The 11,920-nt window shown below is 39.6% G+C and overlaps 1 protein-coding gene across 1 annotated transcript in view; it reads left to right on the forward strand.

The window, feature by feature from the left end:
- MYPN (myopalladin) overlaps positions 1 to 9,456 on the forward strand; it is an 86,778-nt gene extending 77,322 nt beyond the window's left edge. Inside the window, exons 17-19 of the mRNA XM_046027506.1 lie at positions 1,549 to 1,714; positions 6,206 to 6,339; positions 9,287 to 9,456. Coding sequence (XP_045883462.1) covers positions 1,549 to 1,714; positions 6,206 to 6,339; positions 9,287 to 9,456 — 470 coding nt within the window. The remainder of the gene's footprint in view (positions 1 to 1,548; positions 1,715 to 6,205; positions 6,340 to 9,286) is intronic.
- Positions 9,457 to 11,920: the final 2,464 nt, after the last annotated feature.

Raw genomic sequence — 11,920 nt, forward strand, 5'->3', positions numbered from 1 at the left:
GTAAGGGCCATACTTCCTACATTGCTTACAAAGACCTATCAGTAAAAACATAATATGGTATCTTATGCATATATGCATGCAGTATATGGGAGCCATTGTAATAGTTAATCAGTTAATTAGTATATTGACTACACTAAATTCAAGTCACTTGCCCTACAGTTCATCACTACTGGAACACACCAGATTCTTGTCCCTACTCCAAGTTTCCATGCCTTTGCTTCACTGATCCTTCTACCTGGAATATACCCTTCTTTGCTTAGGAACCTCCTTGTCATTCACCAAGGCTTAATTCAAATGTCACCACCAAGGCACATCCTCCTCTGTTTCCTTAGCACTTAGAAAAGGAGAGACTCCTCAGAGCACTTGCAGCCTTCCATGTAACTATGATCTCCTAACTCAGACATTCTGACTTTTTCTGTGTCTCTCTAAAGTCTGACTCAGTGCCTGGAACATGCACAGTGCTCAGCAAATGTTGAGTTGATAACTAAACAAATGAACCTTTACCTTGTAAGGCAACATGAACAAAACACTGTAATGCCTACAAAAAAGGACAAGAAGTCATCATCACTTGCTTGATACCTGCCCTCGGGGCAGGAGTCCAACCAGAACTAGATTTCAGAATATACGAATTCTAGTGCTGAGCTTTCTCCCATGTGTGGCCCTTGGAAATCAGGGGACTTCGGCATATTATCTTCTCTATAGGCTTGTAACTGCTCACCCCATATATCTTTTCCTTTTTCTCACTCTTAATTTTCTCTTACCCAACAGAGTAGGAAAAGCTCTTCCTGCAAGGATATATTGATTGCAAGCTTTTACTTTTCCCCCTAATATTTTGCAAATATTGACTCTGGAATCCTGAAATATGAGGTATCTTTGCCTTATCTGGTTCTGGCCCTCCCGTTCCCCCCAAAAAGGCTTCCTTAGGAAGCATACTTGGTGGGGTTTTTTGTTTTGTTTTTAAGTAGTGTACTTCTGGGGCACCTGGCTGGCTCAGAGGAGAGTGCAACTGTTGATCTCACATCTCAGATCTCAATCTCTTGAGTTCAAGCCCCATGTCGGGTGTAGAGATTACTTGAATAAATAAAACTTAAAAAAAAAAAAGTAGTGTACTTTTTTCCTGTAGCTATAAACTTCTTCAAAGTAAAAGTTGAGGGAAAATGAATATACCTTTTACAAAATCATCTCTAGAAAAGAAAAAGGATAGATTCAGTACATAAAATCTGTTGTTTCTCAAAATTTACTGTTGGGAATAAAAGAGACTCCTTAAATTCCACACCCACCTTTCGCACCCCCCTGCCCAGTGGGCCACCCAGATCCTGGAGCGTTGTCTCTCACACAATATGCAAAGAGAGTCCCTCATTCCTTTTTCATCACTTCCAGAGCTTTTATAAAAGCAATGATATTCACTTCGGGGTGTGAAAAGTTTGCTGAAGAGGAGGTGGGGTATGGGGGAGGGGCACTCTGCTAAGTTCCAGAACAGTAATGAGTTCGAAGCATGAACCTCAAGGCACTTACTCTTCAAACAAGAATGGCCTTTCTCTCACTCAGCCAAAGAAGTGAAGAAAGCCCCTGTGATCCTGGAGAAATTGCAGAACAGTGGAGTTCCCGAAGGCCACCCAGTGAGGCTGGAGTGCCGGGTGATAGGCATGCCACCACCTGTGTTCTTCTGGAAGAAGGACAACGAGACCCTCCCTTTCACCCGAGAAAGGATCAGGTACAGCCCGTTCCCGCGTTCAAAGGGACTTCCGAGCTCAGTGGGACATCCTGGGCACCCAAATAAGTCTGTCGTCTTTTGAATCTTGCTTCGTTCACTTAGCATGATGCCTTTGAGTTTTGTCCATGTTATTGTGCGTGTCAAGAATTTATTCTTCTTAGTTCCTGAAAGGCAGGCTATGGTATAGAGGTCCCACAGTTTTAAACCTTAATTTTTTTCAAGATTAATTTTCAAGATTTTTTTCAAGATTAATTTTTTTTTCAACTCAGTTTTGTTAACATACAATGTTGCATTAGTTTCAGGTGTACAATATAGTGATTCAACAATTCTGTATGTTACTAAGTGCTCATCACAATAAGTATACTCTTAATTCCCCTCACCTATTTCACCCATTCCCCCATTCACCTCCCCTCTGGTGACCACCTGTTTGTTCTCTATAGTTAAGAGTCTGGTTTTTGGATTGTCTCTTTTTTTCTCTTGTTCCTTTGTTTTTCCTTAAATTCCACATATGGGTGAAATCATATGATATATGTCTTTCTCTGACTGACTTACTTCTTTCAGCATTATACTCTCTAAATCCATCCGTATTGTTGCAAATGGTAAGGTTTCATTCTTCTTTATGGCTGAGTAATATTCCTCTGTGTACACACATGCACACACATACACATGCACACACACATGCACATACATACATTCTTTATCCATTCATCTATTGATTTATACTTGGGTTGCTTCCATATCTTGGTTATTGTAAATAATGCTGCAATACACTTGAGGGAGCATTTATCTTTTTGGATTAGTATTTTTGTTTTCTTTGCATAAAAACCCAGTAGTGGAATTACTGGATCATATAGTGATTCTATTTTTAATTTTTTGAGGCGCCTCTGTACTGTTTTACACAGTGGCCACACCAGTTTGCATTCCCACCAAAAGTGCATGAGGATTCCTTTTTCTCCACATCCTTGCAAACACTTGTTGTTTCTTGTGTTGACTTTAGCCATTCTGACAGGTGTGAGGTTGATATCTCATTGTGGTTTTGCTTTGCATCTCCCTGATGGTGAGTGATGCCAAGCATCTTTTCATGTACCTGTTGGCCATCTGTATGTCTTCTCTGGAGGAATGTCTGCTCATTTTAAAATTGGATTATTTCATTTTTGTGTGTTGAGTTATATTAAGTTCTTTATATATTTTGGATACTCACCTTTTATCAGCTATTTCATATGAAAATATCTTCTCCCGGTCAGTAGGTTGTCTTTTAGTTTTGTTGATTGTTTCCTTTGCTGTGCAGAAACCTTTTTATTTTGATGTCATTCTAATAGTTTATTTTGGCTTTTATTTCTCTTGCCTCAGGAGATATATCTAGAAAAATGTCAGAGAAGGTACTGTCTGTGCTCTCTTTAGACTTTTTATAGTTTCAGGTCTCACACTGAGGTCTTTAATCCATTTTGAGTTTATTTTTGTGTATGGTGTAAGAAGGTGGTCCAGTTTCATTCTTTTGCATGTAGCTGTCTAGTTTTCCTAACACCATTTGTTGAAGAGACTGTCTTTTTCCCATTGCATATTCTTGCCTCCTATGTCAAAGATTAATTACCATATAATAGTGGATTTATTTCTGGACTTTCTGTTCTGTTCTGTTGATCTATTGGTCTGTTTTTGTGCCAGCATCATACTGTTTTGATTACTACAGCTTTGTAGTATAACTTTTAATCTGGGATTGTGATACCTCCAGTTTTGTTTTTCTTTACAAGATTGCTTCAGCTATTTGGGGTCTTTGTGGTTCCATACAAATTTTAGGATCATTTGTTCTAGTTTGGTGAAAAATGCCATTGTTATTTTTTGATAGGGATTGCACTTAAATCCGTAGATTGCTTTGGGTAATATGGACATTTAAAAATATTGGTTCTTCTAACCCATGAGCACAGAATATTTTTCCACTTGTTTGTGTCATCTTCAATTTCTTTCAACATTGTTTTATCAGTTTCTTTCATCAGTGTTTTATAGTTTCCAGAGTACAGAGCTTTCATCTCCTTGATTAAGTGTATTCCTAGGTATTTTATTATTTTCAGTGCAACTGTAAATCAAACTGTTTTCTTAATTTCTCTTTCTGATGTTTCATTATTAATATATAGAAATACAATTATTAATGTCTAGTAATGCAATTAATATATAGAAATGCCTGGCTGGCATAGTCAGTGGAGCATGCGACTTTTGATCTTGGGGTTGTGAGTTCAAGGCATACATTGGTCGTAGAGCTTATTTTAAAAAGTGTTAAAAAAATGAAAAAGAAATGCAACAGATTTCTGTATATTGATTTTGAATCCTGTAACCTTACTGACTTCATTTATCAGTTGTAGTAGAATTGAGGGTTTTCTATATATGGCATCATGTCATCTGCAAATAGTGAAAATTTTAGTTCTTCCTTACCAATCTGGATTTCGTTTATTCCTTTTTCTTGTCTGATTGCTATGGCTAGGACTTCCAGTACTATGCTGAATAAAGGTGGTGAGAGTGGACATCATTGTCCTATTCCTAACCTTAGGGGAAAAGCATTCAATTTTACACCATTGAAGATGATGTCTGCTGTGGGTTTTTCACCTATGGCCTTTATTATGTCTAAACCTACTTTGTTGAGAACTTTTATCAGGAATTAATGTTTATTTTGTAAAATGCTTTTCCTGTACCTATTGAAATGATAATATGGTTATTGTCCTTTCTCTTGTTTATGTGATACATCACGTTAATTGATTCACAAATATTAAACCACCCTTGCAACCCTGGAATGAGCCCCACTTGATTATGGTGAATTTTTTTAATGTATTGTTGGATTCAACTTGTTAATGTTTTGCTGAGGATTTTTGTATATGTGTTCATTGGAGATACTGGCCTGCAGTTTGTTAGTTAGTTTCTTTCTTTCTTTCATGTCTTTATCTGGTTTTGGTATCAGAGTAATGCTGGCCTCATAGAATGAATTTGGAAGTCTTCCTTCCTCTTCTGTTTTTTGGAATATTTTGAAAAGAATAGGTATTACCTCTTCTTTAAAATTTTGGTAGAATTCACTTGTGAAGCCATTTGGTCCTGGACTTTTGTTTGTTGGCATATTTTTTATTACTGATTCTATTTCATTGCTGGTAATCAGTCTGTTCAAATTTTCCATTTCTTCCTGATTCAGTATTGGGAGGTTATATATTTCTAGGAATTTATCCATTTCTTCTAAGTTGTCCAATGTTGGCATTTAATATTTTATAATATTCCTTTATAATCCTTTGTATTTCTGTGGTATTTGTTGTTATTTCTCCTCTTTCATTTCTGATTTTGTTAAAACTTTAATTTTTCAGTTGAAAATGTATAAGGAATTTGTGAGGATCCTGCATATTTTTTGTTACATATCTTCAGTCATATTAGTACCCAGGAAATCCCTTTGACAGTAAAAAGCTAAAATAAAATAAAGCAAAACAAAACATTAAGGCAGTAACTCCTTTTCTATCCATCACAACATTGTTATTTTCAAAATAACTCAAGATCCGGTTTCCAAAAATGGGTCCCTGCTAGATTTCCTCTAATCAACCTTATCTTTGCCATTTTGGTTTTATGCCATGAGGGGGCAAGCAAACAAAAGCAGCTTATGTACAAAAGTTTCTACTGAGATTTATTTCTTCACAGTAAACTGAATTTGTTCCAGAGGATGTTGTAGCTGTCAAACTTTACAGGATTTTGGCATCTAAGAAGTCTACATATATATAGGTTGAGATCTTTTTCTGGTAAAACTCATGCAAGCACAGAAAATATTCTTGAGTTAACGCTTCCTTCTAAATTAATGTAACGTGTAGGGGTGCCTGGCTGGCTCAGTCAGTACAACATGCCACTCTTGATCTTGGGGTCATGATTTCAAACCCTATGTTGGGCATTAATAATAATAATAATTAACATAGCATGTTAAATCCAGCCTGAAGTTCTAGTGTAATTATCAAAGATTGCAATATGCAGCCAAGGGTGAGAACTACTGATGTGGATGAAACGGAAGGAATTTGCTCCTGAACTGCATTAAACTAAATCCTATTCGTGCCCAATTGGTTACATTAAGAAATAACCCCTCCATGCTAACAATACATCTATGTTTGAGTGTCCAATCTGGTTTGGAAGAGAGATTTTTCGGGACTTTGGTTGTGACAAATGGGGGCCCTTCTGGTAAGGAGTACAACTCCGAGAGTGGTAGAGCAGTGGGGAGGGCAAGAATGGGTCTCTGCCTGGGCTGTCAACGCTCCTCTGGGCCTCACTGGGTTAACTTCTGCTCTTTTGTAACTCCATTCCACCATTCATTTTGCCTTTGATAATTGCTTTAAGCTGACTTGCCCATCCCTCCCCTTAGGGTCAGGGAGGAGAGGAGATGCACTGTACTGCTGGATTTGCCCCAAGAGTTTCCCTGAACCCTGAACCGCTCAAGGCCTTCTCTGCCCCCAGGTACAATGCAGATATGTTCTCTTTTTTCTCTAGTATGCACCAGGACACAACAGGGTATGTCTGCCTCCTCATTCAGCCAGCCAAGAAATCCGACGCTGGATGGTACACGTTGTCAGCCAAGAATGAAGCTGGCATTGTGTCGTGCACAGCGAGGCTGGATATATACGGTAGGTGTAATGTCCTCAGTTAAACATCTGTGTGTGATAGACAGCTTAAAACAAGTTTTTTAAGGATAGGCATGATATTTTTCCATAACTGAATTCGTTAGACTGTATTTTAGTGCTTAAGTGATGGATTTTTAAAATCATTTCATCTTAGTTACCTCAGGGCTTTTGTATACTTTTGCATTTTACTTTGAGCTTAAGCTTCTTCAAAGAAATGTCCTATAATGTTAGGAATTACAATTATTTCAGAATTTAACCGTGTTTATGCTTTTGATCATCCAACATCTCCTGTTGTCTCCTTAATACCATGGGCCACCCACTGGAACTTCATCCCCACTGCCTGTCATTCCTCCCAAGCATACCTCCACCCAGGAGAATTTTCCTGTCCCCATTCATCTGTTAATTCATTCCACAAATACTTATGGTGCCAATCCCACAACCAGACTAATAATAGAGAGCTGTCCCAATAATAATATCAAATGATGTTTGTATAATGACTTGTAATTTACAAAATGGTATTCTTAGACCCTCCCAATTATTGCAGCTGTTTGTGACCCTCTTCTAAATGCTGAAGAAACTGAGACTCAGGGAGGTTATGTGTCTATTGCCAGGAGGCAAATGCCGGCTTTTGTATCGTTCCTTTGAGCTATGTTTCTAATTTTCAAAAGAATTTAACAAGTTAATCTTTATTAATGTAATGTAATGTACTCTGCTATTCTCCTCTATACTTTTGACAGTAACTGGTATTTTTTTGGAGGCACATTCCTTAATCCAAAAGGTTGATTCTTTCTCTTCCTCTCCTTTAAAAAAATTTTTAAGTAATTTAGTAATTAATAAATTTCTTAATCATTACTGGTTCAACATGAGCAACCAGAATAACAAATAAGTCACTGTGTCTAGAACCTGAGGTCCCAACTATTCATAGGTACATACTAGGAATTCCCTTTTTTTAGTACCATACAGGAAGAGCCTTGGCCTGCTAATTTTTCCCTAGGTCTACTATTTGGAGGCAATATATAGTCCTTCGATTATTTTCCCTTATCTTTGGACTTGAAAAGAAATTCAACTGTGAGGGACACTGACTCTAATGTACCTTCCCCCGGTGAGGGGGTGGGGAGAGAGAGGCCATCGACATATTTAACCTAGGCTAAGTCCCCTATCCATTTCATCCACTTCCCCATGTCAGAGGGAGATAGCTCTACAACTAAGAAACTCGGTATCAATAAGCCCTGAAACTGATAAATCTTGTCCCAATCCTGCTCTCCACTTCCCAGTTCAGTTTTCCAGGCTCACCTCTCCCAGGCTCCTGTCTTGATTGAGCAGCACCAACAGCAGGGGGTGCTGTTTCTTTGATTAGGACTTGGGAATGGAGGAGGGAATGGAGGACTTGGGCTGAAATCAATCCCCTGCCCTCTCACCACCACCACCACCACCACTTCCTCCCCTAAGGAATGGGGACAGCAGGTGGGCTCCCCTCTCTCACCCAAAGTAGAGCTTCTGATAGAAGCAACTGTAGTGGTCTGGTTAAGAGGTTTGGAGCAGAGACGACTGTTCACCGTGGCTTCATTGAGGGCCTGCTCTTCAGTGGAATCGCTGTAAGTTTTGTCCTCACTTTGGTAGCTTTCAAAACTTGAATTTATCCACCCATTCAGAGGTATTTCCAAAACACTGATAATATGATTATTATCTAAAAACTGATTTTTATCTAAAAAACTGATTCAAAATAATGAAATCAACAAAAGAATGCTCAACAGGTCCATAGGATCCAGAGTACCCAGTTTCCCCACCTGCTGCTCCCCCTTCTCCACACCAAGGTCCCTGGAAACCTAATCAGAAGACTGCTTCGAAATTTCTGAATCAGACACAATAGGAGGGACAAAGCAATTTGAGTGGATATTTCATTCAGGCATGTTCAAGCCTAAGGATCTTCTCCTTTAGACAATGTTTGCTGAACATGGAAATTCTAATACGTTCTCTTTTGTCCCTGAATCATGTTTGATTGCACATAAGTTACTTCTCAGTCTTCTTGCTATAAACTCATTAGAACCTGAATAAGGGGGTGGATGGGTAGTGGCTGATTAGTGATTAGGGTGTGGGACAGGTACTTTTGGAGGTCTGGACCTGTCTTTTGGCATCCATTACCTCAGGTTTCTTGTCTCTGCCTTCTGAGGTACCTGCCCTTGAGAGCCTACAGCTCTTTCTACACTGCCCCTGGGAGACTCCATGCTAGATCAGCGAGAGGGGATGTAAGAGGAGATATTTTGATAAATCACCCTATACAGCTACTCCTTTTATTTTTTAAGATTATTTATTTATTTTTTTATTTGAGAGGAAGGAGTGAGGCAGAGAGAGAACACAGGCAGGGGGAGCAGCAGAGGGAGAAGCAGGTTTCCCCACTGAGCTGGAAGCCCAATACGGGGCTCAATCCCAGGACCCTGAGATCATGACCTGAGCCAAAGGCAAATGTTTAACTGACTGAGCCACCCACATGCCCCTCTTTTTTTTTTTTTTTAAAGATTTTATTTATTTATTTGTCAGAGAGAGAAAGGGCACAAGCAGGGGAGGGGCAGGCAGAGAAAGAAGCAGGCTTCCTGCTGAGCAGGGAGCCTGACACGGGAGTTGATCCCAGGACCAGATCCCAGGACCCTGGCATCATGACCCAAGCTGAAGGCAGATGCTTAACCAATTGAGCCACCCAGGCGTTCCCCGTACAGCTACTCTTATAGTCCCAGATCGTGGGTTTTGGAATTGGGAGCATAAGAGTTCACCAGCCCAGTTTGCCTATTCCTGGCAGGGAAGGAGAGATTTTTTTTGTTCTTTGCAAATGACACATTTCAGACCCAGATATATTTCACAGAAACTGTTTGAATGAGGACAGAATACACCCCTGCCCTGTACCCACTCGACTGCATTCCCTTGATTGTAACATGTTATTTGGTCCATTTTCCAGCTCAGTGGCACCAGCAGATCCCACCACCCATGTCTGTCCGGCCCAGTGGCAGTCGCTATGGATCTCTCACCAGTAAAGGACTTGACATTTTCTCCGCCTTCTCCTCCACGGAAAGCACAATGGTGTATTCATGTTCTTCTCGGAGTGTAGTGGAGAGTGATGAACTTTAGGAATGTCTGGGTGCCGGCTGTGTAAGGGGGCAGACTGTGGAGGGGGAAGAAGGACAAGCCAGACACAGTGGTTTCCAAGCAACTGGATTTGAGTGAGTTCCCATGCTGCTGGACCCATGGCAAGAAGTGCTTCGAATAAGTCAGCTGGGGACTCTTGCTGTCTCAGCTAGGGAAAAGATGTAGGGCTGTGCCTTTTAAAGATTCCAACAAAAATGTGAGAAGACGATAACAGATGAACCAAAGATGTCATGAAGTCATCCACTGCTTTGGGAAAAAGCTAGCATGCTCCCCTGTCCCCTGCTATGTTAGGGATATTTAGGCCCTATTAGAAGTAATGAGGGGCCATATGTTTGGGCTGAAAGGAGTTAGACAGTAGTGACCTTAGGAATCACTAACTCACCAAACAATGTAAAGGAGAAAGGTGGGGAGGTCTCCATTACCTTTCATCAGTTAAATCCATAGCAGTAGTTTTGATGGATTCATTTAATCAGCTTCTACTTAGCCTTAAGAGATCATGCCATACAACTCACAGATGTGGAGAAGCACTTTTGATTTACTTATCCTGAGTGTACTGAGCCACGTATTAAGGTGCCAAAATGTGCTTGAGATACCAAAAAATTCACTGAAACCCTCAATATTGCACAACGCACTTGTTCGATGGCCAAAACAAGGCCCCGTTAGCCTGTCTGCATCATTTTCTTTTGGATATAATGGTGAGTGGTTTTTCTTTCTGACTTTATACATCCCCAAATGCTAGAACTAAAAGGTTACTAGTAAACCAACCAAAAAGAAAGCTTCTATAGGGTCACTTTTACAGCTACTAGCTTCAACTGCCACTTGCAAAATATGTAAGAGTCGTCATCATCTGCCCTTCTTGTCTCCCCAAAAGTCTGGAAATGTATGAGGCAGTGAGGGAGGAAGAGATGCCAACAAGGAAAGGAAGTGATGGAGAGTGTTGTTTTTCACTTGCCCTAGAAGAGCAGTGGGTGTGGAAGGAGACATCTTTAATAGGTATGGACTGTGTTTCAGATAATTTGCATTTTCTATATAGAAAACATTATGCTGAAAAAAAAAATCATGCTAACCAGGAGAGTGGGAGGAAAGGGGAATATGCATCTTTGTTCTAACCCACCTATTCAAAATCTGCCTCTTAAGCAATTTTTAGAACTAAATTCACTACGATTATCCCCAGTGCCTAGAAGAGTGCTTAGCACCGTGTAGACATTCAATAGATGTTTGTTGGATAAATGAATCTTATATTAGATAGAGAAATCTGCAATTCACACAGCAGTCCAAAAACTGCCCTGGGAATGGTCATCACAGCACAGCTTGCTCCAGAATCCCCTGTGAAATGAATTGGAGGTGTCTGTTACCAATTTCCGGTGCACAGGTGTCTGGTGTTCTCTGAGCCAGGCACCCTCAGCTGGTATCTAACTCCAATGAACAAATAGTAGTTGTTTAGAAAGACTTGAAATTTTCTTCACTTCAAGGCAATGACTTTCAGTATAAAAATAAATTCATTCACTCAAAAAAAGCATTTGTGTGTCTACTCTGTATAAGATGCTATGCTAGAGACCTATGAATAAGACACAGTCCCTGACCTCAGGGAGCTTACAATCTAGTAGGGGAGGTAAGATGTAAGGCATAAAGAGTGCTGCTTTGGAGGGAAAAAAATCTGCTCTTTATCAAATAGAAGTTTCTAGTTCTCTTCACCCTATATTTTTTTATGACTCTAAAATCATCTTAATATTTTCAATCTTTATTTCTTAATGAAACAAATGCCACAGGTTACATCATTAAGAAATAAAGGTTTCAGTCAATTATTCAGTGAAAGTATTAGATTTTTGTTTTCTTTTTTCATGTATTCAGGAGCAATACTAAAAATACAGGCAACTGTAATGATAGCATATGTTTCATGCAGAATGCATCTGATAAAATATTCTGTTTCCAGGTCGGCTTCTATTCTTCTACCCAAAGAGAACTTTCTAACTCCAGGATTGTTCCTTCTCGGTCATTCACCTAACCTTCCTATAACATCTATTTCTGTAAACCCCAAGTAGTTGTCCTATAAAAGGATATTTTTCACATCTCTATGTCTTAGCTTTCAAAATACTTTTTAATATATCTGTTGCCTTCTGGTGTTCACCAGGGAATTAGGATTAGTATTATACTTGACCACTGGATGGCGCTGTCTAACCTAAAATATAAGAAACCTAAAACTTCCTGAAATTGGAGATACTGGATTATGTCAATTCAGGGTTTCTGAACCTCAGAATTATTGACCTTGTGGGGTGGATCGTTCTTCATTGCAGGGGCTATCCTGCAAACTGTAGGGTGTTTGGTAACATCACTGGCCTCTAACTGGATGTCAGTAGTATTAGCAGCTGATCCCCACGTTGTGGGTACCCAAAATGTCTCTAGACAAGGCCATATGCTTCCTACGAGGCAGAGTCCCTCACTGTGT

The sequence above is a fragment of the Meles meles genome, chromosome 13 (assembly GCF_922984935.1).
Source record: "Meles meles chromosome 13, mMelMel3.1 paternal haplotype, whole genome shotgun sequence".
Taxonomy (NCBI): domain Eukaryota; kingdom Metazoa; phylum Chordata; class Mammalia; order Carnivora; family Mustelidae; genus Meles; species Meles meles.